Genomic DNA, 27,750 nt, shown 5'->3' with positions numbered 1-27,750 from the left:
TCCCTTTTTATCTTGTAAAGTTCACACTTATAGCATTTCCATTTATTTGAATACAGAATAAAAGAGCACTGATTATAAGGTGCATTGCTCATGGGCATAGGTGCCGCGGCTGGGAATCGAACCCCAGACTTTCAAAATAATGTCTCGTCAGGCGCCTTAAACTACTCTGCCAGGGCACCTCCATGATCGCGTGTACAAAAGGCCTTGACAAAAGTAGCATAGCGCCATCTCTTGTCAGTAACATTATATTGATTTCATTTGCTGTAAAGCATCAACGATTTTCAAATAGCCGATTCATGCAAAAAACAAAAATGTACTGACAAATATTACCGGAAGGGTTGATAGCCCGTTCACGTAGTTGCATATTTCTCGAAATTTGCTTATCCAGTCATAAATTGGAGATTGATGGAATATCATTCACATACTTGTATAGCGCCAGCTATGGTTTAATACATTATAATGTTACATCTGGGGACCCCGTCGTTGACCAAAAATTTAAAGATCCGTGCAATTCCGGGGTGCAATTTCAACTTGAGTTTGAAATTTTACATTTATTGCAACTCTGTGGTAGACGGGGTCAAGTGGGTTTGTATTTATTACCTTGAAAAAGGGGGCGTGCTTTTATATTTCATTTTGCTCAGGGGAGGAAGAACCGGGGCGGGGGGCCGGGGGGGGGGCAAACTGATACAAATGATATTTTCTCTTTTGTAAATTATAAAAATGGCTCTGGCATCTTGAAAAATGGCTCTCCGAAATTGAGTCAGCAAAATAAACTAAAGTCTCTTTTTATATTTCTCTTTCTTTTGGGAGACCAGTATAAATCTTAGATTCGGACCAGTAAAAAATTGAAATATTTGCCCAGAATATTTTGGATCTATACTGATCCCGAAAAGGTTGGACCACTGAGCATAGAAAAAAAGGTTTTGTGTGGAGCCGAAATCAAGTTTGTGCTTACATTTTTCATACAAGGTTGATTAAAACAAAAATAAAGGTACTTAGATATTCATTTAATTATGTTTGCAATGGTGTAGAGTAACACACCTATTCACTCAAAATTACTACACCGGCCCCTATTTGATTAATTTGTTGTATATTTACGATACAAACAACATGAAATTACTGACTAACTAATGTATTTTTTTTAATGGAGGATGGGAATTTACCCTTTTTCTTGCATCCCCAGCTGGGCCCAGCGGTAATCAATTTTTTTTAATTTGTTTTTGACAATTAATTCTGCCGGATAGTGCATTGGTTTACGTCCAAAATCGATTCCGGATAACCGGCTGTGGAGTTCATGCTGTCACAATTCTCAACGTTATTGATTTTGAAGGTCAATTTCAGGTAAAACTTAGTGAAAATTGAGAAAAATATCAGCTGTAAAGAATACATTGTGTTGTTCTAGGCTCTGTCATCTGTTGAAGCGTTTCCCTTCACTCGGACAGCTCCCAGACCAGTTAAATCCCGTGTTCAGTGGTTGTTGACAATACAGAGAGAGGAGCCTCCGGCTCATCAGCGAAGACAGCGGGTCGCTCTTCTCCTCGCCGCCGAAGGAGCTGGCCAATCAGGGTACTAATGGATAATTCGTTTTTCATACCCGTTCAGCGTACAGCGAAAACGGAAAATCAGTACGTGGTTCGGTCTTTGAAAACAAAAAACGAAATCACAGCGTGAAAACCCGTGCTGTGATTTCGTTTTTGTTGATCAAAAACAGAATATTGAAATCAGAAATGTTTTGGGCTCTCTCTGATTTCTCATTTTATATTTGTGTTTTTATGTATCAAAAACAAAACCAGAACACGCTCTCCGCTCCGTGATTCCGTTTGTAAAAACGAAAACAGCGAAGACGAGATCAGAGACTCCCTTTTCCAGTCCCTGCAACGTGATTTCGTTTTTCGTACAACCTACAGGCATATTAAAGAGCGCCCTCCAGGAGGTGAGGCAAGTTTCAATGGAGGTTTTCATAAACTGTACCACACATATTATGTTGAAGCCAGTTTAAAAGGAGGTGAGGCAAGTTTCAATGGAGGTTTTTATAACTGTACTCTAAATTATGTTGAAGCCAATTTAAATGGAGGTGAGGCAGGTTTCAATGGAGCTCAGTTTTTTAAAAAGAATAGACTGTACCACACAATGTGGTGAAGCCAGTTTAAAAGGAGGTGAGGCAAGTTTCAATGGAGGTTTTTTTTCAAAAGAATAAACTGTACCACACATTATGGTGAAGCCAGTTTAAAAGGAGGTGAGGCAAGTTTCAATGGAGGTTTTTTTCAAAAGAATAAACTGTACTACACATTATGGTGAAGCCAGTTTAAAAGGAGGTGAGGCAAGTTTCAATGGAGGTTTTTTTTAAAGAATAAACTACCACACATTATGGTGAAGCCAGTTTGAAAGGAGGTGAGGCAGGTTTCAATGGAGGTTTTTTCGAATAAACTAGCTGTACTACACATTATGGTGAAGCGGCACCAGTTTAAATGGAGGCTAGGCAAGTTTCAATGGAGGTTTTTATAACGTACTCTAAATTATGGTGAAGCCAGTTTAAATGGAGGTGAGGCAAGTTTCAATGGAGGTTTTTTAAAAAGAATAAACTGCATGTACCACACATTATGGTGAAGCCAGTTTGAAAGGAGGCAAATTTCAATGGAGGTTTTTCAAAAAGAATAAACTGTACCACACATTATGGTGCATGAAGCCAGTTTGAAAGTAGGTGAGGCAAGTTTCAATGGAGGTTTTTTTTAAAAAGAATAAACTGTACCACACATTATGGTGAAGCCAGTTTAAAGGAGGTGAGGCAAGTTTCAATGGAGTTTTTTTTAAAAGAATAAACTGTATCACACATTATGGTGAAGCCATAAAAGGAGGTGAGGCAATTAGTTTCAATGGAGGTTTTTTTCAAAAGAATAAACTGTACACATTATGGTGAAGCCAGTTTAAAAGGAGGTGAGGCAAGTTTCAATGGAGGTTTTTTTTCAAAAGAATAAACTGTACCACACATTATGGTGAATCCAGTTTAAAAGGAGGTGAGGCAAGTTTCAATGGAGGTTTTTTCAAAATAAACTGTACTACACATTATGGTGAAGCCAGTTTAAATGGAGGTGAGGCAAGTTTCAATGGAGGTTTTTTTTAAAGAATAAACTGTACCACACATTATGGTGAAGCCAGTTTGAAAGGAGGTGAGGCAAGTTTCAATGGAGGTTTTTTTCAAAAGAATAAACTGTACTACACATTATGGTGAAGCCAGTTTAAATGGAGGTGAGGCAAGTTTCAATGGAGGTTTTTTTTTCAAAAGAATAAACTGTACCACACATTATGGTGAAGCCAGTTTAAAAGGAGGTGAGGCAAGTTTCAATGGAGGTTTTTTTCAAAAAAATAAACTGTACTACACATTATGGTGAAGCCAGTTTAAATGGAGGTGAGGCAAGTTTCAATGGAGGTTTTTTTTAAAGAATAAACTGTACCACATACTAGTATTATGGTGAAGCCAGTTTGAAAGGAGGTGAGGCAGGTTTCAATGGAGGTTTTTTCGAATAAACTAGCTGTACTACACATTATGGTGAAGCCAGTTTAAATGGAGGTGAGGCAAGTTTCAATGGAGGTTTTTTTTAAAGAATAAACAGTACCACATACTAGTATTATGGTGAAGCCAGTTTGAAAGGAGGTGAGGCAAGTTTCAATGGAGGTTTTTTTTAAAGAATAAACTGTACCACATACTAGTATTATGGTGAAGCCAGTTTGAAAGGAGGTGAGGCAAGTTTCAATGGAGGTTTTTTAAAAGGAATAAACTGTACCACACATTATGGTGAAGCCTGTTTGAAAGTAGGTGAGGCAAGTTTCAATGGAGGTTTTTTTCAAAAGAATAAACTGTACACATTATGGTGAAGCCAGTTTAAATGCAGCTAAGGCAAGTTTCAATGGATCAAGGTTTTTTAAAAGGAATAAACTGTACCACACATTATGGTGAAGCCAGTTTAAAAGGAGGTGAGGCAAGTTTCAATGGAGGGTTTTTTTAAAAAGAATAAACTACCACACAATGTGGTGAAGCCAGTTTAAAAGGAGGTGAGGCAAGTTTCAATGGAGGTTTTTTTTTCAAAAGAATAAACTGTACCACACATTATGGTGAATCCAGTTTAAAAGGAGGTGAGGCAAGTTTTAATGGAGGTTTTTTCAAAATAAACTGTACTATACATTATGGTGAAGCCAGTTTAAATGCAGGTGAGGCAAGTTTCAATGGAGGTTTTTTTTAAGAATAAACTGTACCACACATTATGGTGAAGCCAGTTTGAAAGGAGGTGAGGCAAGTTTCAATGGAGGTTTTTTAAAAGGAATAAACTGTACCACACATTATGGTGCAGACAGTTTAAAAGGAGGTGAGGCAAGTTTCATTGGAGGTTTTTTAAAACCACACATATTCTGTTGAAGCCAGTTTCAATGGAGTTCAGTTTATTAAAAAGAATAAACTGTACCACACATTATTGTGAAGCCACTTTAAAAGGAGGTGAGGCAAGTTTAATGAAGGTTTTTATAACTGTACTCTAAATTATGGTGAATCCAGTTTAAAAGGAGGTGAGGCAAGTTTCAATGGAGGTTTTTTCAAAAAACTGTACTACACATTATGGTGAAGCCAGTTTAAATGGAGGTGAGGCAAGTTTCAATGGAGGTTTTTTTTAAAAGAATAAACTGTACCATACATGGTAAAGCCAGTTTGAAAGGAGGTGAGGCAAGTTTCAATGGAGGTTTTTTTAAAAAGAATAAACTGTACCACACATTATGGTGAAGCCAGTTTGAAAGGAGGTAAGGCAAGAATAAACTGTACTACACATTTTGGTGAAGCCAGTTTAAATGGAGGTGAGGCAAGTTTCAATGGAGGTTTTTTTTTAAAGAATAAACTGTACCACACATTATGGTGAAGCCAGTTTGAAAGGAGGTGAGGCAAGTTTCAATGGAGGTTTTTTAAAAGGAATAAACTGTACCACACATTATGGTGCAGACAGTTTAAAAGGAGGTGAGGCAAGTTTCAATGGAGGTTTTTTAAAAAGAATAAACTGTACCACACATATTCTGTTGAAGCCAGTTTTAAAGGAGGTGAGGCAAGTTTCAATGGAGGTTTTTTAAAAGGAATAAACTGTACCACACATTATGGTGCAGACAGTTTAAAAGGAGGTGAAGCAAGTTTCAATGGAGTCTCCGCTTCCTGCACCATGATTTCGTTTTTTGTACGAGCTATACGTACAGGCATATTAAAGAGAACCCTCTACGATAATTATACATGTGAACGCAGCGCCTGCATCGAGTCAGTACATACAGTGCAGGCATTTTTTGATACAACCACGTACGTGAACATGAATCAAGAAGTTGACGAGAAGCTACAAGATGGCCTTTTCAAGTGTGTCCATTGAAACTTGCCTCACCTCCTTTCAAACTGGCTTCACCATGTGTGGTACAGTTTATTCTTTAGAAAAACCTCCATTGAAACTCGCCTCACCTCCATTTAAACTGGCTTCACCATAATGTGTGGTACAGTTTATTCTTTTTAAAAAACCTCCATTGAAACTTGCCTCACCTCCATTCAAATTGGCTTCACCATAATTTAGAGTACAGTTATAAAAACCTCCATTGAAACTTGCCTCACCTCCTTTTAAAGTGGCTTCACCATAATGTGTGGTACAGTTTATTCTTTTTAAAAAACTGAGCTCCATTGAAACCTGCCTCACCTCCATTTAAATTGGCTTCACCATAATTTAGAGTACAATTATAAAAACCTCCATTCAAACTTGCCTCACCTCCTTTAAAACTGGCTTCACCATAATGTGTGGTACAGTTTATTCTTTTTAAAAAAAATGAGCTCCATTGAAACCTGCCTCACCTCCATTTAAATTGGCTTCAACATAATTTAGAGTACAGTTATAAAAACCTCCATTGAAACTTGCCTCACCTCCTTTCAAACTAGCTTCACCATAATGTGTGGTACAGTTTATTCTTTAAAAAAAACCTCCATTGAAACTTGCCTCACCTCCATTTAAACTGGCTTCACCATAATGTGTAGTACAGTTTATTCGAAAAAACCTCCATTGAAACTTGCCTCACCTCCTTTCAAACTGGCTTCACCATAATGCATACAGTTTATTCTTTTTTAAAAAAAACCTCCATTGAAACTTGCCTCACCTCCATTTAAACTGGCTTCACCATAATGTGTAGTACAGTTTATTCTTTTGAAAAAAACCTCCATTGAAACTTGCCTCACCTCCTTTTAAACTGGCTTCACCATAATGTGTGGTACAGTTTATTCTTTTTAAAAAACTGAGCTCCATTGAAACCTGCCTCACCTCCATTTAAATTGGCTTCAACATAATTTAGAGTACAGTTATAAAAACCTCCATTGAAACTTGCCTCACCTCCTTTCAAACTGGCTTCACCATAATGTGTGGTACAGTTTATTCTTTTAAAAAAAACCTCCATTGAAACTTGCCTCACCTCCTTTTAAAGTGGCTTCACCATAATGTGTGGTACAGTTTATTCTTTTTAAAAAACTGAGCTCCATTGAAACCTGCCTCACCTCCATTTAAATTGGCTTCACCATAATTTAGAGTACAATTATAAAAACCTCCATTGAAACTTGCCTCACCTCCTTTAAAACTGGCTTCACCATAATGTGTGGTACAGTTTATTCTTTTTAAAAAACTGAGCTCCATTGAAACCTGCCTCACCTCCATTTAAATTGGCTTCAACATAATTTAGAGTACAGTTATAAAAACCTCCATTGAACCTTGCCTCACCTCCTTTCAAACTAGCTTCACCATAATGTGTGGTACAGTTTATTCTTTAAAAAAAACCTCCATTGAAACTTGCCTCACCTCCATTTAAACTGGCTTCACCATAATGTGTAGTACAGTTTATTCTTTTGAAAAAAACCTCCATTGAAACTTGCCTCACCTCCTTTTAAACTGGCTTCACCATAATGTGTGGTACAGTTTATTCTTTTTAAAAAACCTCCATTGAAACTTGCCTCACCTCCATTCAAATTGGCTTCACCATAATTTAGAGTACAGTTATAAAAACCTCCATTGAAACTTGCCTCACCTCCATTTAAATTGGCTTCACCATAATTTAGAGTACAATTATAAAAACCTCCATTGAAACTTGCCTCACCTCCTTTAAAACTGGCTTCACCATAATGTGTGGTACAGTTTATTCTTTTAAAAAAACTGAGCTCCATTGAAACCTGCCTCACCTCCATTTAAATTGGCTTCACCATAATTTAGAGTACAATTATAAAAACCTCCATTGAAACTTGCCTCACCTCCTTTAAAACTGGCTTCACCATAATGTGTGGTACAGTTTATTCTTTTTAAAAAACTGAGCTCCATTGAAACCTGCCTCACCTCCATTTAAATTGGCTTCAACATAATTTAGAGTACAGTTATAAAAACCTCCATTGAAACTTGCCTCACCTCCTTTCAAACTGGCTTCACCATAATGTGTGGTACAGTTTATTCTTTAAAAAAAACCTCCATTGAAACTTGCCTCACCTCCATTTAAACTGGCTTCACCATAATGTGTAGTACAGTTTATTCTTTTGAAAAAAACCTCCATTGAAACTTGCCTCACCTCCTTTTAAACTGGCTTCACCATAATGTGTGGTACAGTTTATTCTTTTCAAAAAACCTCCATTGAAACTTGCCTCACCTCCATTCAAATTGGCTTCACCATAATTTAGAGTACAGTTATAAAAACCTCCATTGAAACTTGCCTCACCTCCTTTTAAATTGGCTTCACCATAATGTGTGGTACAGTTATTCTTTTTGAAAAACTGAGCTCCATTGAAACCTGCCTCACCTCCATTTAAATTGGCTTCAACATAATTTAGAGTACAGTTATAAAAACCTCCATTGAAACTTGCCTCACCTCCATTTAAACTGGCTTCACCATAATGTGTAGTACGTACAGTTTATTCGAAAAAACCTCCATTGAAACCTGCCTCACGTCCTTTCAAACTGGCTTCACCATAATGTGTGGTATACCCAGTTGTTGTGTGTCCGGACAGGTTGTGTGTACGGACGATCAATTTTAGGAAGTCATTTGGGAAAATTTACAATTGAAGTTTCATCAATTTTTAGTACAAAATGTTAGGAAATATTGTAGAGAACAAAATATAAAATGATTACAGCTATTGAATTCATATTTTTAGTGTAATCCAAAGACAAAAAAGAAGGCTTCAAAATTATAAAGTGTCCGGACAACCGACCCCCCATCCTACAGTTTATTCTTAAAAAAAAAACCTCCATTGAAACTTGCCTCACCTCCATTTAAAATGGCTTCACCATAATGTGTGGTACAGTTTATTCTTTTGAAAAAAACCCCTCCTTTTAAACTGGCTTCACCACATTGCGTGGTACAGTTTATTCTTTTTAAAAAACTGAGCTCCATTGAAACCTGCCTCACCTCCATTTAAATTGGCTTTAACATAATTTAGAGTAGTTATAAAAACCTCCATTGAAACTTGCCTCACCTCCTTTCAAACTTGCTTCACCATAATGTGTGGTACAGTTTATTCTTTAAAAAAAACCTCCATTGAAACTTGCCTCACCTCCATTTAAACTGGCTTCACCATAATGTGTAGTACGTACAGTTTATTCGAAAAAACCTCCATTGAAACCTGCCTCACGTCCTTTCAAACTGGCTTCACCATAATGTGTGGTATACCCAGTTGTTGTGTGTCCGGACAGGTTGTGTGTACGGACGATCAATTTTAGGAAGTCATTTGGGAAAATTTACAATTGAAGTTTCATCAATTTTTAGTACAAAATGTTAGGAAATATTGTAGAGAACAAAATATAAAATGATTACAGCTATTGAATTCATATTTTTAGTGTAATCCAAAGACAAAAAAGAAGGCTTCAAAATTATAAAGTGTCCGGACAACCGACCCCCCCATCCTACAGTTTATTCTTAAAAAAAAACCTCCACTGAAACTTGCCCCACCTCCATTTAAAATGGCTTCACCATAATGTGTAGTACAGTTTATTCTTTTGAAAAAAAACCTCCATTGAAACTTGCCTCACCTTTTAAACTGGCTCACCATAATGTGTGGTACAGTTTATTCTTTTGAAAAAAACCCTCCTTTTAAACTGGCTTCACCACATTGTGTGGTACAGTTTATTCTTTTTAAAAAACTGAGCTCCATTGAAACCTGCCTCACCTCCATTTAAATTGGCTTTAACGTAATTTAGAGTACAGTTATAAAAACCTCCATTGGAACTTGCCTCACCTCCTTTTAACTTGGCTACACCATAATTTGGAGTACGGTTAGAAAGAACTTCCTTTAAAACTTGCCTCACCTTTAAAATTGGTTTCACCATAATTTAGAGTACAGTTATAAAAATCTCCATTGAAACTTGCCTCACCTCCTTTTAAAGTGGCTTCACCATGTGTGGTACAGTTTATTCTTTTTAAATAACTGAGCTCCATTGAAACCTGCATGCCTCACCTCCATTTAAATTGGCTTCAACATAATTTAGAGTACAGTTATAAAAACCTCCATTGAAACTTGCCTCACCTCCTTTTAAACTGGCTTCAACATAATATGTGTGGTACAGTTTATTAAAACCTCCATTGAAACTTGCCTCACCTCCTGGAGGGCGCTCTTTAATATGCCTGTAGGTTGGAGGTTGTACGAAAAACGAAATCACGTTGCAGGGACTGGAAAAGGGAGTCTCTGATCTCGTCTTCGCTGTTTTCGTTTTTACAAACGGAATCACGGAGCGGAGAGCGTGTTCTGATTTTGTTTTTGATGCATGAAAACACAAGTCACAGAGCGAAAATCGTGTTCTGGTTTTGTTTTTGATACATAAAAACACAAATATAAAATGAGAAATCAGAGAGAGCCCAAAACATTTCTGATTTCAATATTCTGTTTTTGAGCAACAAAAACGAAATCACAGCACGGGTTTTCACGCTGTGATTTCGTTTTTTGTTTTCAAAGACCGAACCACGTACTGATTTTCCGTTTTCGCTGTACGCTGAACGGGTATGAAAAACGAATTATCCATTAGTACCCTGATTCTGGCCGCCCGACTCGCTCCGTGTCACTCCCAGACTCGGGCCAGAGACAAGTCTGCGCTCCCGGCTCCCTCAGTCACAGTTGATCATATGCATACGAAGCTAGTTAGCGGTAAGAGTTTCATGTACCCCCACTAAAACTGAAAATAAAAACATGGAAAAGGTTCAGAATAATATATTTAGCACTATATCAGTATATGGAACATAGTCATAGATATATGATGGGGAGTAGAAATACATCCCAAAATATGGTTTTAATTTTATTCTGTCAAATTTCGAGCAGGATCTAGTGTCTGACTCTGTGTTATTGTCCATAGTCATAGACATTGGTTTATTTCGTCATAAAGGGTCTGTGAGTCAAGACTAGTTGAACTGTCAGCTGATAATCGTTAAAATACCCCTTCGGGTATCAGCGCTTCTCGCTAGCATAGCCGCTAGCGGGTAAGGTCTTGACTGCAGATAAAATGAGGCGAGTTCGAGTCCCAACTAAGTCTGAGGTAAGCAACAGTAAAAAAATGATAGAAAAATCTGAAGTGAATGAACCCGGAAGTCTCAACACTCTGTTATTTTTGGTGGGGTGTGCATATGGAACTCTTTCCAAGTTAGCTATACTATTTAAAAATGACTTTTTAAAGCTTTCCTCCAAATTTAACCAGGATACTCCGTCCGTCCATCTGAATACCGTGGTGGAAATCACGCAAACAACAGTCGAAATGCGAATTTTTCCTATCAGTCTCGATTAAAGTAATAATAATAGGAAATTGTACTAAAAAATCAACAGGTTGCATCTCAATTTTTTTTTTAAACATGTCAAATGCACACTTAGTTACCAATAATGCATACAGAATTTCCATTTATTTGAAAGCAGGATAAAAGAACATTGTTGTAGATTAAATGCCTAAGTTGATCTCATGTATTATAGGTGAAGTACGCCATCTTTTGACAAGATGATGAAGAATGTGGACTGAACGAGCAAGAAAATGTCGAGCGCCTAGAATGCAGCTAGCAGTACAAGCTTCAGAACCGTATTATTATTTTTTTTATTTTTTTTTTTTTCACACCTAGTTACCAATAATGCATATAGCATTTTCATTTATTTGAAAGCAGGATAAAAGAGCATTGTAGATTAAATGCCTTGCTCTCGGGCATAGGTGCCGCGGCCGGGTATCGGGGATTACAAGCTCATAAATAATATTGCGCGCCCTCTTTAGGCCAAAATTGATTTCGTCGCTGATCGAAGGGCATCCACATGAAGATCAAGAAAAAATATGTTTTTTTTTAACAAACTGGAAAGAGAAGTCATCAAGGGATCCATATGGTTTGGTATTAAAACTCAAGTGTCATAGCACAAATTGAAATCTGAACTTTAGTGTTATAATATATTATTTGGGCAAAAGCCCATGAAAGATTTGCATGTGTCGCGTGCATTTGTATTCCTTCGCACGCGAGATGAAATGAACCCATGGATGGTCTGCGCTAAGTATTTTTAGCAGGACTAGAAGTCAGACATTTCTTGCCCATATTAACAAACTAATTTTTGTACTTGTAATTTCTTAAAAAGCTCTATGTAGCCTGTCGCCTGTAGGCCCTTTCCAGAATAACTCAACTGCTTCTCCAGAGGCAGAGTCCAGGAGCATTGCGGCCGCTAGACCAAAAGCTTCGATCTCTGTTGTGTTGGTTGTTCTGCTGAACTCTGTTGGCTCCACTCACCTATTAACAGAGACTGAAGTTCTATTCTCGATCTGTACAGGGACTTAATGGCCCATACATGTATTAAGTTCATATCCACCAGTTACGTGACAGCCGAAGTAACTGTTTTCCTGTTTTAGTGCGATTCAGGCCAAAATGAAATAATAATAATCTTTATTTTGGTTCAGTTCTTTTTATATATTTCTATGAAATAAAGACAAAAATCGATGAGTCCTGTCGGGGGGATTTTGCATTGTTAACCCCCTATTGTGGCTACACGATAACGAGCCATCTTTGTATGAGGAGTAAAAAAATTAAAATGTAAAAAAAAACTCCTCGAACCAGACGGCTGCCAGCTGTCTACGCGGCCGGTTGATCAACTGATTAATACTAGTTAAAATATAGCCTACCTCGAGTGATGTTCATGCTGGCTCCACTTCACTACCGCTACACTACGCTCCACCTACCCAGACCTCAATGTCCAAAACTCATGCATATTTATTGTAAAAATCCTGCACCAAAACTAGCGTAAAAAGAATAAATGGAAATGAGTATTTTTGGTTACAAAAGTGATATTTTAATGAATAGTTAAAATTTGTATTGTATATTGCATAGATCTACATGTTAGATTCCCCACAGGCAGGGTGGTTGCAGTGAACAAGTGGTGCAGACCAGAGTTTTCTCCTTTTCATAAAGAACTTGGAATGATGGGCCCCTTTGATATTTGGCAAGATGTTTATCATCCTTGTCAAGCAACTTTCAGAATCAACATCCTTTAAGGGGATTTGCGTTACTGTAAACAATGCCAGGAAAAATAATTTTCAGGTTTCGTGCTTGCCAATGGTATAAAAGTTGTGAAAAGACAATATGGCTAGTATTATTGTTTTGGCCAAATAATTATTAAAATCTTTTTAACTCTCTCTTTGTGTAGGTCTATTGTTATTTAGTAGAACCACTTTGGGCATACATGAAGTTCTGTATTTTTTTGTGTGTCATATTTTGATTTTCCAGGTTGCCAAGTTCAACATATATGGTTGCACATTGACTTTTTATGAGCCATGGATCACAGTGTGTGAGAATCGAGCAACAAAGACAGTGCAGAGATGGAAGTCACACAAAGAAACAATATTTGGACTCCCACCACAAACCCCCTGGGTAAATCCATACACAATACAGTATTGTATTCCTCTTTCATTACTTGTCTTCTTCTATTTGGTCTCGGGTCAGCCGGGAATGTGAATCCAAGACCTGAACTGTACGTGCCTAACTACAAGTACTATCACAATGTATCATCAGTCGGAACTTTCATCACCGACCTGGTCGTGAAACATCCAACCTACTTTCGTTTAGACCTGAACTTCAAGTCCCGCTCCAGTATTCCCCAGTACGTACTACATATGACTAATTTTTCAAGCTCAAGGACATCATATGGGAGCCATGGAGTGTCAAACATTAAGCCCCGCCTCCTGCTGTCTTTCGGGGAACATGCAAGGGAGTTCTTCCCGGTTGAAAGTATGATACATCTTATGAAAAGAATCACCAGAGGGTTACATGCACCACTCAACAGCCCAGAGGATCAGTTCACCAAACATGTTCTTTCTCAGTTAGATATCTACATTATTGTCATGGCTAATCCAGATGGTAGACAGCATATTGAAAGGACGGGTAACTACTGCTGGAGGGGCACCAGCACTGGTGTGGACTTGGACAGGAACTTTGCTTGGAATTTTGGCGGTCATGGGAGCTCAGGTGATCCTACTGATGAGGAGTTCAGAGGACCTTTTCCTCAGTCAGGTACAGTACAGTACAACCTATCACAGTACCATTTACAAACCTACCCTATCTTGGTAGTACGTACTGTTTCTAGTTCCTTGCTGTATTCAGTTACATTGCAGTAACAAATTTCCTTTATGGACCCGGGGGACACTTCTATTGACAAAATATGGATATCATGCATGTTCAAAAAAGTGTACTAAATAGGGAATCTATTTCAGAGTACGGCATGCTACATATCTAATGTAAATAAAGGGGCCAAAAACACTAAAATTTAAAAAAAGGGGTAGGCCTATACAAGTATACAGTATACTTATTTTTGGGTAATTAATCATCTCTGTGATTACAGTATCTGATTTGCAAGAGTAAAAAAAAAAGACGATAGAATGTGTTTTACAATGTAAATAGGATATTTTTGTGTCAAGATTATGTGTTAGGGTCCAATATACCCCCTAGCCAATTTACTAGTGATATATGGCTGATACTCTTTGCTAGTAAAATGCACAGGATGACTGACATGGTAAAATTATATAAGAGTAGGCTACTTGTTAATGGTTACATTCTGTACCCAATTATTCAGGGAGGGATTCTTTAGCCAAAACAACTTTTGTTAAATGTAGGGTTTGTACCCAATACTGTTAAGGGTAAGGTTTCACAAATTCACATTACTATATTTTGTATACTATACTCTATAGTACTTGTTAAAGGCTGCGTTTTTCTTTCACTTGAAATTGAAATTGCTCTTCCTTTACAGTGAGTGCAATTATTGCCACCATTTGCAAAAGTTTAAGGCTGCCTGAAAATTTGTGTGTATAGCACATGCATATAATTGTTATATACTGCAAGCAATGGTTTCAGAGAAACTAGACTACACTGTATATATTTAGTGTTGATCCCATGTTTGATTTGAATGGTTAAAAATAAATTAGTTAAAAGAAATTGTCCAATAGCTTAGAACTAATCCTTTTGTCTAAAAAAAATGTTTTGAAGTAAAAATACATACGAAAGCAACATGATTAGTCAAGCTATTTGACAATTTCTTTGAACTAATTCCCCTTTAACCATTCTTACGGAACACAAATCAACACCAACAAATTGTATTAGGCAAGTTTTTAATGAAACTGTTGCAGTTTACAACAATTATCACAGATATACACAACACCCAGGTGGTCTTGAACTTTTACAAATGATATTAATTTGGTGTCATGAATGTAAGTTTGTGTAAAAGATCACAGCTCAGTATGTAACACCGTCTCCAGTACTGTTTCTTCAGATACAGAAAGCTCAGAGATATAATATGCATGATTATTAGAATAATGAATTCATTTGTTGGCTGTTCCTGTAGATTTTCTCCAAGTGGGAATGAAATTAATTGCATTTGTGAGTTTGAAGTGTTTGTTCAATACTTAAATTGTGATGGATTTTTAATTTCCTGTCTTCCCTTATCTACACAGAACCTGAAGGCAGAGTTTACTTAGAGCTGTCAAACACACATCACTTTGATGCTTTCATCTCCTTCCACTCTGGAATACAACAAATATACATTCCTTTTGCTGGTAAGTGATTTTATATTTTTAGTTCATTGTGTACAGATTAATAGATTATCAGAAACAATATTGTCACAATGTCCACCTCTTTGCAAAGATTATCTTTTCTTTGATGAGTGACCATGTAATTGTGCTTTTTTAGAGAGAAGTAATATTGTTTTTTTTTTGTAAACATGTGAACACGTTGATATTGAAAATACATAAGCATTTTCGTGTATTTGAGCAATTTTGATAAAATGCCTGGGTCAAGGTCATGCCGGAACTTCCATGGTTTAGTCAGTGACTAAGAACACAGCAGGTGGCATGAATGCAACCCCCTCCCCCTCTTCCGGCTCTGTATATGAAGTCTTTGCTTATTAAAAGGGTGTTTGTGCTCTGGTACAGCATCTATGCTATGTGACTGTGTGATTAGCTGTATATAGTTGACTTTTATCATCTATTATACAGTATGTTGTAATTTCAGTATCTGTCTATTAATTTATTAGATAGTATTTGATCATTATGAATTCCACGAGGCATGATATAGAAGGATCTAGATCTGGGACAATTATGAAAGACCAATTCCCTTGATATGATTCCTACCCTGAGGACAGCACTATTCTAGAACATCCAACCCTGCAAAACTTGTTTTCTTAGAGGACAGCTTAAATCATCCAGCCCCTTGTGGAGTTGTCCTAGTCTGCTGTGCAGACTCTGAATGGCTCGTGAGGTGGGATCTGCTACTGGTTTACTGGTTTGAATCAGCTGAGGTACACACACTGCAGATATGGGTCTACATTTGTAGACTAGAGTTTTCCTTTGGGAACTTGTCCTAGGATTTTGAAATGAACCCTTTGATGTCATACCATAATTCATGGACTACAGGTATATATTCCCAGGGTTTGTCATTATGTGTTGTATATTGCAAGAACTTCATTTGATACATTTCTTTCTGTCTCTATCTTTCTCTCCCCATCTCTCTGCTCTGTCATTTCTTCATCTTTAGATTCTGCATCCAGAAAAGCCAAGAGAGTGCCAGTGAACAGCGCTGTTCAGCTTGGCCTAGCAGAAGCCATGTCTAAAGCAGGAGGTTCTTCATTCAAATATGGAATAGGTTATAATCTCTGTGAATATCCTGCTGATGGAACAATATATGATTACATGGCTGGTGTTAAAAAGGTCAGTTTTATTAACTCTGAACTGAATTGCAGCATTCATGAGGTATATTACATGTATGTTGTGTAAGTGGTGCCGATTGATGACTTTGGCAGGTTCAATGTTAAATATATGTGTATATGTCCTAATCTGTAAAGCACATAGAGAGAGGGTTTATATATTAATGTGCTTGATAAATTTATTATTATTGTTATCATTATCACTATTATTATTATCATTGCTTTCCATTTCATTTGGAATAAACAAGTCTTTCATATTTTCTTCATATTTTCATGTAGTTATTGTCTGAAATATTGTCTTGCTTTATATTCATATGATTCTATGTGAGTTATAAACTTTTGCCTTCTATTCTATAGATTCCATTTTCCTTGAATGTGGAGATGTGGGGCGAGGGAGATATAGACAATAAACAGTGTTTTGATCTCTTCAATCCTCCAAATGAAAAATTAGCTGTGAGTATGAACAAATATTTAAAATCTTTGCTTGTAATTTTAGTCTGAGTTGTAACTATATGACTGGTGACTGTTGTAAATTTAAGCAGAGATTAAAGAAATACATGTATGTACATGTTTCAGTGTCATTAAAGACTTGAAAAATTACCACATTACTACCACAGTATTGCAGTATTTTTTCTTAATAGCATAAAGTGAAAATGAGTCACTAATACCGTGTAAACATGTGATCGGCTTTTGGTTCAGAATCTAAAGCCAATGCAGAAACGGCTTTTGGTTTATCTTGCACCGCGTTTACACGCTGCATCAGCTCGCGATTCAGAATCGGCTTTTGGGGCAAAAACCTGAAGTGACCCCACACCAACAATATACGTCATAATAAAGACAACACTGGATCTGTGCGCTGACAAGTACGTCACAGTGGTAAAGTAAATGAAATGCGCACCAATTGCCAATGCAGAATCGGCTTTCTGTTTACACGTAGTACAAGTTAATCGTGTTTACACGGTATGAAAAAGCCAATCACATGTAAACCCGGTAAAAGAGAGCTGTAATCTACACAGCCAATGCTTGTCGTCTCCCAAAAGCAGACTATCCTTCATCAATATCATGAAACGTGTTGCACAGAGTCATTAATTGAGTGTGTCTATTCACCAAAGAGACGCAAACTTTTACCCTTTTTACACAGGATTTTCTTAGCCCCGGACTATCGTTTACCCCTGTACTATCCTTAACCCCATACTATGTTTTTTCTTTTTCACACATGCCAAATTGTTATTGCTAACCCCCGGATAAGGAATGCTTGCTTTTTACACACGAAACTCGCTAACCCCGGACTAGTGGTTTTTGTTGATCATTCGTAGTACAAGTACTTCACTCGTACCCTTTTTTACAAACACTAAAATTTCCTTAACCCCGTACTGTAGGTGGGGCTAAATTGATATTTAGCCCAACCTATAGTACGGGGTTAAGCTTAGCCCACTTTCGTTTTACACTAGCGATCTTTACCCCGTACTATCGCTCTTAGCACCGCAATTGCTGGGATAACCCTGCTTTTTTGCAGGGCCAAATAATCCCGTACTAAAGGTGGGGTTAGCCCACTTTGCAAAAATGCTGTGTAAAAAGAAAGTGGGCTAAGCTTAACCCCATACTATAGGTGGGCTAAATGGCAATTTAGCCCCACCTATAGTACGGGGTTAAGGAAATTTTAGCCTGTGTAAAAAGGGTATTTGTGAAATGGTGTCAAGTTATTTTATCATTAGTTAAGTTCGAGCATTTGTTGTCTAACCTTTTAATAATGATGTACGAATTTCTTTCATTGATCCCCCCAGGCTTCATTAGAAGATAGCATGCCTCTCTATGATGCACTCTTTACACACGTGGTACGTTGGAAACAAAAACAAGTTCATGAACAGTACCACCATTTAGGGGTAAGTACATTAATATCCATATTGTGATATAATCCTGTTTAGATTGTTTTTAAGGGGGTTTAAGGTAAGTTCATTTACACTGCTCACGTTATTATGCCTCACATTGAAACATTGTCCAATAATGAACACTTTGACTATTTATCTGAAAAGGAGCTCTAAACTTGTTGTACCTGTAGTAACGGTACATGTATATCACATTTTGAAAGCAAGTCATATCAAACTAAAGCAATGCTTAATGTTTCTAAAAATCAAATTCAGCAATAGTTTATTTGGTTCCTAGTTACTGAAATAGATATAAAACCTACTTTACTATGGTATGTATCTATTGTATAGTCATTGTATGGTAACTTGTAGTAATGGTGCAATTTTCTGCTTCTGTAATATCTGTAATATAGTTTCCCATTGAAAACTAAAGTCAGCATATATAGGCTTCATCAGACTTTCATTTTATCACATTCATTGTACAGTGTATACATGAATGTTGGTTGTGTAATAGTTGGTGATTCATACCTTTAATGATCTTGCATCTAGTTTTAAGGATTCCATTTGGCATCATTAAAATGTTTCCCATTTGATTTTCTTTTCTTGAGAGATTCACCAAACTATTTGTATGTGAAACAGTGTAATTCTTAACTGTGACTTTTATTATTTTTTGGATCATAAAGGCACTATCTTAACCCATTCCCTACTGAAACCAGATGATTCTTGTAAAACTTCAATTGAAAGTATAGCAAATCATTAGTCATTGGGTTGGTAGTATTGGTCTTTGACAAGTTATGGTAGGTTCGTCATGGATGCTGGTGTTGGTGATTGAAGCACAAATTAGATGATGTCCATATCTCCAAAACCAGGCATGATATTCTGACTTTTTGATAATTTTTTTTCAGATAAAAAAAATAATTTTGCGTGAAATCTTTTACCCAAGAAAATTGTCATGCTGTTTTATACTGCTTGTTAAAGTCAAATGATAAAGCTATCATGCAGACTCACCTTGAAAAATCACTTCTGATTTCTTTACTAATTAAGAGCTTGTAACCCTGACCGGGGCGTCTCGGACGTTGGCGGGGACTTGGCTACTTTTACAGAGGGGAATATCATGCCTGCAAAACCTAATCTGAGGTTTAAATCATAGTCCAAATCATATTATTTATGAAAGCTCACCACAAAGTGAGACTGACTTCATAAGAATATTCATAATTATTTATGATTGCTTCTTTTGTCCGTTTTCTTGCCTCTTACAGCAGACCGATCTGTACATTCCAAAGAGCTATGTCATTCCCTTCTTACTGTGCCTGTGTGTCTTCCTGGTAATATTCTTTCGTCAAGTACCTTGTGCCTTTAACCACCGATTCTATTCCCGAAAGAGGGTCGTCAGCTTGCGTTCTCTCAGCTCTACGTTCACCGTCAGTGGTATCAAGATCACATGACACAAACATGCATTTTAGTACGTTGTATATTTTGTTATCTATTGTGTATTTCTGTGAATATGCAATTTAAGTGAATTATCTTGTGGTTTGTGAGATGATGGCAACTGCCCTCCACTGTTTTGTCTTTTTAATTTTTTTTAAATTTCAATATCAGTATGATTTTTATATCGCTTGTGACCAAATGTGCAATTCTCCAACTTATATTTTGTTCAATCTATTCTTAATGGTGTGAATTTACTTAACTATGATATAGTATACTATTATCATGAATGCCTCTATGATGGCATGAGTATGTTTTATTCGTTCTGATTGCTGATGTCCATGCAATTTTCTACATTAGGGTAGAGGTAAAGCTGCAAGAAATTTAATAATGCAAACATGATAAAGAAAACAATTACACTATGATATTACAGACAACTTTTGGTCAACATTTCATTCATTATAAAGAGTGATATCGTATTAAATGCTATTTGATATTTATCATAGCTTCTCATATGATTTTTGTACAGGGTTTAGGTTCATGCTTACTTACAAGTATACATTTACTTGCTTATTGTAGAATGAGTAAATTAACAGTGCATATAAAAAAAAGTTTACTTTTTGAAAGAGCCCTGGGAATTAAAAAATACACAACATGTGGGTAATTTTTTCACATATAATCTTGGGTTTGGGTCTCATCTATCCAATGAAAGTAAAAGTTCTGACAGAATGTTATACTTGAGTGAGCACTGTCCATTTTTGTAAAGCTCGCAGAAATCTGTTTGTGCAGAAATACTTGTTTTCATGCTGTGTCAAGAGGAAAAGGCGAAATCAAACTTACCCTGCAAAACATTTCTCATACATGTATATTTCCCTTGTACATTTGGTCAATTGAAATAAAACGGATACATTCAAGCATTTGGTAACAATTTTGCCACCCAAATTGAAATTTCAACACTTAGTAAGCACAACTTTTACCCTTTTTGTGCCAGCTGGATCTGAGGACATAACTGAATCTGAACAAAAACATCTCCAACATTTATTCACTAAGTTTTTTTTTTCATTTAAAGTGGGTTTAATTAATTCATTTAAAGTGGGTTTCATTAATGCTTGTTTCTCCACACTTTTCTCAAGCTTGACAATGAATAACAAAATGAAAATCAAGCCTAGGCCATTTCATGTAAATCACAGCTCTGTGTAAAGCAAATATCATCACGATGGCCTCGGTGTGTGGGTGGGGCGCAATGCACTCTTCAAAGTGATTTTGGCAAGGAAACAAGTTTTAAAAAAGGTACAAGATATCTTCAAATCTATTTTACTAGCTAAATTCCATGTGTTCTTTATGATAAAGGTCTACTTTTATTCGCATAACTATTTCAGAGTTCTGTGCAAATCAGTTTTCACTAACTTTTCAAAGTAATTGGTGCTCACTCAAGCAGAAATATTTTTCAACAGTTATATCATCATTTGCTTAAATGGGTCTGTGGCAATGTTATAATGTGGAAAAATGTTCAGGATATTACAAATGTATAATTTAACAGAATTTTTTCTAAGTGTAAATTTTTTTTTGATACGCACTGTATATTGGTGATTGAATGCAATATGAGACAGTAGTCAAGTAGCTAATCACTGAGTGAGCATTTGTCATTGTGTGCAAACTTTATTGTAACAAAATTGTTCCAAATGTTCTTACAACTATTTTGTAATGCATAAATACATGCACCACTATTTTTATTATGAGAAGCTTGTGGGTCAAGCATGTTTCCCTTTAAGGCCAATGCAAACCTTAAGATTGGTGTGCTACCCGATTTGGGAATAAAATGTAGTAGGATTTGATACTATTATTGAGACATGGGGCATCTTACTGTGTAATGTTCAAAATGATCACAATATGAATACCTATGTTTAAATCTGTGACTATGCTATCATCCTTATTAGATTAAAAGTGAAATTGATATCTAGTCGTAAAGACGTCATAGCAGTCATACGATTGTCTACGATTTTAAACTAATTTGGCCTTTATTCCGAAATAAAAGATTGCAATCATTCAAAATTGTCATTAATATTCTTTCAGATAATTTGAGCCTGAAATAAAAATATTCTTTTCATTCACATTTTCAGAAAATGAGCAAAATGCGATTTGTTTCAAAATCAGATCGTGGACCAGTCGTAAGGTGTGCGGTGGCCTTAATACATACAAGATAGTATGGGCTATGAGGAAGAATTGAAAACTTAAAGAGATATTTAATTAATCATCATTGTGGGAAAGAATAAAGATTAATTGTTAGTATGAGCAGGGAGATCCAAGGAAAACTCACTTGCGTACAAAGATTGACCCATCTTTCACGATTAATGCATATGATTGACATTAAAAAGAAGGATACAACTTGCATGCATGTACATGTATTGTGCAAGTACATATGAGCAATATAACTCTGTGCCTGATTAAAAACTCCATGAGGTGTGAAAATTGATGTATGTGGAGCTTCAAATGAAGTAGGGCTATATGTCATATATCATGTAATCTATAACAATATCTAGGATTCAATGATAAATTCATAGCTTGCAACCAATAAAATTGCACAATTTTAGTAGCTTTTGAACAGTAGCTTTAAACTTGCTATCAAAATTAATTCTATGAAATAGGTCCCTTGGTATACATGTACTTCTCTAAAAATTAAAAGGAAAATAGAGTAAACGTAACATATTTTGCTTGGCTGGAAATATTTTGTAAAAGTTTTAATATCACATATGTATTTGGAATGATCTTTGTAATTGCAATGTTTTATGTTTTCATAATTGAGAAATGAAACGTAGGTTGTTTAATTAGCGCACTTTTTAATACTCATAGATATGATTTGTATCATATTTGAATAAAAAAGATAACTCAATTCATATTACCTGCAGTGACAAAAGTTAGATGTGGTATAAATCATTTGTCTCATGACCTCAACATTTTAATTTCAATTTCTTCAACAATCCAATTTCAGTCATGTACTTTTTCATTAAGGATTTTCAAACAATAAATGGAGCAGTAGATCATTATTTTGTTATTATTTAATGTCACCAAGATCATAAATAATGGTATTTGTTTATAAATCTGGCTAGTTGAAAATTTTAGTAATTTTAGACCATTAACAATAGCCCCACCCCCAAGAGTAATGAAAGAAAGTTGCAGGGAGAGACGTTCATGGATAAGGCATCTCATAGAGTTGCTGATTTGCATTAACAGTGTATTGATAACAAATTTTTCAAGCTTTTATTTTTTTAAGGGCATTTAAAAAATATTCTAATTGTACGTACAACTATTTTTCAGGGACATGTTAAAGGAAAATGAAATATGACAGAGCTATTTTTTATATTCCTTTATATTCTGTTAAGAGTAAGTCTAATGAATGTGGCATTATATGGTCTTTTTTTTAAATATAGTCTCCTTTAGATAGTTGGCCCCATCTATTTTTCTAATCATTGATGCTCCTGTAATTTTATGTTGGCTGGTCCTGTTGTATTACAAAATTCAAATCAATACCAGTATCTTGATTGTTGATATCACTGTATATTGAGTGCACCTTTTATCCATTTCAAGGTATATGCCACGATGATAGATGTTGTAGTATCTCTTTTTAAGTTAATATCTAAATGCCATTTCATCATTGAAAACATTGTTAAGTACATATAACATAGCCATGTAGAAGCATCAATTGCGTTTCTAATGATTTCATTGATACAGGATCAAGGGCGAAACACTTCAAGGGTGTTAACTTCAGCAAATATGATTGACATTGTAACACATATGGCTAGCCAGTCATACACTGTAAAAAAACAAAGTGCTTATTTAGCACTTAAAGTGCCTGTATAGTGACTGCACTACGAGTGCTGATTTTCTAGTTTAAATTTGAACTAGAAAATCAGAACTCGTAGTGTAGTCGCTATACAGTCGTGGAGCGTTGTGGCCCAGTGGATTAGTCTCCGGACTTTGAAACAGAGGGTCGTGACTCGTAGGTTGGAATCCCAGCCATGGCGTAATTTCCTTCAGCAAGAAATTTATCCACATTGTGCTGCACTCGACCCAGGTGAGGTGAATGGGTACCCGGTAGGATTTTTCCTTGAACGCTTTAGCGCCTATTATTAGCTACAGCCGGGGTAATAATATGATACCAAGTATCAAAGCGCAGTTGGGTATATGCACATAGTAACTGCGCTATATAAATGGACATATTATTATTATACAAGCACTGTAAGTGCTAAGTTAGCACTTCATTTTTTACAGTGTAGGTTGTGTACATTGCAACTATTAAGAGATTTGTGAAAGACACCACCATATAGCACAAGCAAGGCATATTATATTTGTACTTCGCATGCTTCATAAATCTGATGGTAAAGTTATTCATGACTTTATGAATGACTGGAGTGTGGGATGTCAAAATGTAAACATTTCAGAGGTCCACTTGATAACAGGATTCGACAGCTAATCAAAGTCAATGTTTCGTTGATAGTTACCATAATGTCAAAGACAAAGTAAAGCACAACTGTAAGTCTCTAAGAAACTGGCCCCACGAGGTGTTAGAACTGAATGTGAACTTTTGTGGAAATGATGCAGGAATGTTTGATAACAGTAATAATTTTAATTATAATAAACAAAACACATTCTCTAAAGCCAAAATATACCAGTAGTCATTTTCTCATTATTTTCAGTGTGATTGATATGTTTGGTTAAAATGATTTAGCAGTACTCCATGATTAAAAAAATACTGGGATTGTGTGATTGATAATGTTTTAATACAATGTTCTTAAATAATATTATATTGACTTGTATCATTCACACATTGTTTTATTTTTTTGTTCCATGATGTGTTAGTTTATTTTCTATCGTTAAACATTGATGTTACCTTCCAATATCCGTATCTTATCAAAGTTTGAAGTTGTCCCTGTCATTTTGGGGGTTCCAATGGGTGAGTCACATCAATTTCACCCTGTGAAATTGTAATGACAACATTTGCTAACAATACAGGTTCCCAGTAGAAGAAATTTTGTCAATATTGTCCAAACTCGTGAAACAGTCATGATAAACAAAAAATCACAAAAATGCCCCCTATTTCAAGTAAAAGTCACATACCCTATTGTAACAGAAATCAGCAGAATCATGAGTGGATGATAAACCGAGTTATTTTTGTTTTAAATCTTACATTTGAAATTAGCCTACATGTTGTATATTTGAATTCGAAAGTAGTCACAATTTTTTCTAGGCTATGATTTCACCATCATTTAGAAAAGTATGAGTTTACATGCAATTTTACCCAGTCAGATTTATGGATTTTTTTCCTGGAACCTTATGAACTGGAGGGGGGGGGGGGTGGGGTATGTATCTCTTAATGAAGTTATGCATTACGACATAACTGAAAACTGACAAAAAATGAACCCCATGCAGATTTCTTCATGACAGTAAGTATATATGTGCATTTTGAATTTGCATAATTTCATCATTTATACAACAAGTGGAATACCTCTGGCTGTCTCACCTGCATCACGCGATTCAACATAGCAGCATTGCTGACTTTGAAAACTTCTATAACTCGCACAAGATGTTCAGTGATACTTGGTTACTCTCATTTCGACGTTTTATGAACTAGACCAATACACTTACAGAGATAGGATGGTAATTCAACAAATACCCCCAATGTGGCCAAAATTCATTGACCTCACATGACCTTTGTCCTTGATCATGTGACCTGAAACTTGCACAGGATATTCAGTGATACTTGATTTCTCTTATGTTCAAGTTTCAAAAGTCAGATCAATAAACTTGCAAAGTTATGATGGTAATTCAACAGATAACCCATTTAGCCAAAGTTCATTGACCTTTGACCTTGGTCATGTGACCTAAATGTGCACAGGATGTTCAGTGATACTTGATTACTCTTATGTCCAAGATTTATGAACTAGACCAACATACTTTCAAAGTTATGGTAATTCAACAAATACCCCCAATTCGGCCAAAGTTCATTGACCCTAAATGACCTTTGACCTTGATCATGTGACCTGAAACTTGCACAGGATGTTCAGTGATACTTGAATACTATTATGTCCAAGTTTCATGAATCAGATCCAAAAACTTTTAAAGTTTTGATTGTAATTTAACAGATACCCACAAATCGGCCAAAGTTCATTGACCCTAAATGACCTTTGACCTTGGTCATGTGACATGAAACTCATGCAGGATGTTTGATGATACATGATTGACCTTATCTTTAAGTTTAATGAACTAGGTCCATATATTTTCTAAGTTATGATGACATTTCAATAACTTAACCTCAGGTTAAGATTTCGATGTTGATTCCCCCAACATGGTCTAAGTTCATTGACCCTAAATGACCTTTGACCTTGGTCATGTGACATGAAACTCTAATAGGATGTTCAGTAATACTTGATTAACCTTATGGCCAAGTTTTATTAACTAGGTCCATATACTTTCTAAGTTATGATGTCATTTCAAAAACTTAACCTCAGGTTAAGATTTGATGTTGACGCCGCCGCCGCCGTCGCCGTCGGAAAAGCGGCGCCTATAGTCTCACTCTGCTTCGCAGGTGAGACAAAAATGTAGCTTATTGCATGTTAAGTCAATGTGCTAAAAGCATTCAACATGTGCCCTTTTCTGTACTTCCTCATTGAGATCAAAATGCTAAACTCAGTCGTTCATAAATTCATCCATAGCTTTCTGAATAGTCCTGCATATTTACGTTTCATTTCCATACGGCATTTATTTATATTTCAATGTTAATAGCATCATGAAATGTGCAATGGTACGGGTGACATCGTCCAATTCACTGAATTTTTATTCTTTGTACATAAAATACAAACAGCTGCTATGTTTAACTGCCATGCAGTCTGAATGTTTACATCCATTCTATCAAGATTTTGTTCTGCCCAAATTTAAATGAACTTGCCACTTTCTTTGGCCACTCTTTCTCCTCGATTCTCTCTCTCGTCCTGCCACTTTCTCATTTCACATGTGGACATACCGACATTGATATGTCAGTCATGCTTCGAAATTCTCTTGTACCACTCTCTCTTGTCACTTTCTTGTACCAAGAACCATTATTGCGGGGTGGTAAATAAAAGGGATTTTTTTTCTCATAATTGTTATTAACTTTAACTTATATTTCAGTTTACAATTACATTGAAGAAATTGCTTAGCCGGATAGGAATATCGGCCTCTCGGACCCTCCCCAAATAAAATAATACAGGTTTCATGAAGCTTTTATGAAGAAGAGTTGGAAATATTGTTTCCCATACGAAAAATCTTTGTTTCTTTCTCATCCTTCAGCACTGCAGCTCTGTTATGAACTTGGCATCCCTGGGCCCGTTTCATAAAGAGTTACAATAGTTGTAACTTTGCAACTACCATGGTAACCTTGATTTTGATTGGCTGCTGAATCCTGTTGCCATGGTTGTCATGCATGTTAATTTGTATTTGATTCACTTATTGAATATGTATATCATTTATTCAATGTTGAATTTTGTTCATGCTTTTATTTAAATTGAATTATTTTATCTTGTAATTATTTGTATAGTGTTGAAGAATGAAAAATAAATTGAATTGAATGATAGTTGCCATAATGGCAAAGTTACAACGGTTGTAACTGTTTATGAAACGGGCGCCTAGTCTTGATCCAAAATTGCAAATCCGTTGCATGATTGTCTTTATTAATGCTGAGATGAGGTGCATTGTAGGTCCCCGGTTTTAACAATACTAGTAGGTGAAAGTCTGTTGATCTGTTCCTGCATAATTTATTATTATATCTGAAAGAAAATCATAGTTCAAATCAAGTTTGCAAGGTTATGCCTGGCTTTACTCTTTGAAAAATAGGTGAAAATTAGTATAACATTCGATTAATGAACGAATTTCGGTCGCCATTAATTGTGAATCGAATTTAAATGGAAAATTGTTACAAAAGTAGTAGAATGAATATAATCGGACAACAATACGGAATTAAGAATTACTAAACAAACAAAATGACCTTTTTTATTTTCTTTCTCAAAATTTGCTTCCAATGACATTTTAACCGATATATCATCTATGTTGATTATTATTAATTGGGGTGCTCAGATGAGACAATCACGCCAAATGAAATAAGAAAATAATGTTTACTCATAACAATCCACTGAACAAATTTCAGATATTTTAGTGATCTCGGTTTCCACACAGCCTTAACCGATAACTGCATATGGCAATTTTCAGTTTATTCTT

At 36.0% G+C, this 27,750-nt stretch overlaps 1 protein-coding gene across 3 annotated transcripts; it reads left to right on the top strand.

Moving 5' to 3' along the window:
* The first annotated feature begins 1,257 nt into the window (after nucleotides 1–1,257).
* Nucleotides 1,258–20,136, top strand: LOC121418928 (carboxypeptidase A1-like). Of its 3 annotated transcripts, none has more exons than XM_041613140.1 (7): nucleotides 1,258–1,341; nucleotides 12,751–13,533; nucleotides 14,967–15,068; nucleotides 16,045–16,217; nucleotides 16,571–16,666; nucleotides 17,998–18,096; nucleotides 19,341–20,136. In XM_041613140.1, the coding sequence occupies exons 2-7, from the start codon at nucleotides 12,843–12,845 to the stop codon at nucleotides 19,521–19,523; spliced, it is 1,344 nt and encodes a 447-aa protein (XP_041469074.1). In that variant the 5' UTR covers nucleotides 1,258–1,341; nucleotides 12,751–12,842; the 3' UTR covers nucleotides 19,524–20,136. The 3 variants fall into 3 exon arrangements, with proteins under 3 accessions (XP_041469074.1, XP_041469072.1, XP_041469073.1); XM_041613138.1 differs by having other exon boundaries at nucleotides 19,338–20,135; XM_041613139.1 differs by lacking the exon at nucleotides 1,258–1,341 and adding an exon at nucleotides 10,085–10,162 and having other exon boundaries at nucleotides 19,338–20,135.
* Nucleotides 20,137–27,750: the final 7,614 nt, after the last annotated feature.

Source organism: Lytechinus variegatus, chromosome 7 (assembly GCF_018143015.1).
Source record: "Lytechinus variegatus isolate NC3 chromosome 7, Lvar_3.0, whole genome shotgun sequence".
Lineage (NCBI taxonomy): Eukaryota > Metazoa > Echinodermata > Echinoidea > Temnopleuroida > Toxopneustidae > Lytechinus > Lytechinus variegatus.
Note: the sequence above shows the minus strand (reverse complement) of the source record. Positions and strands in the feature narration are given on the sequence as shown.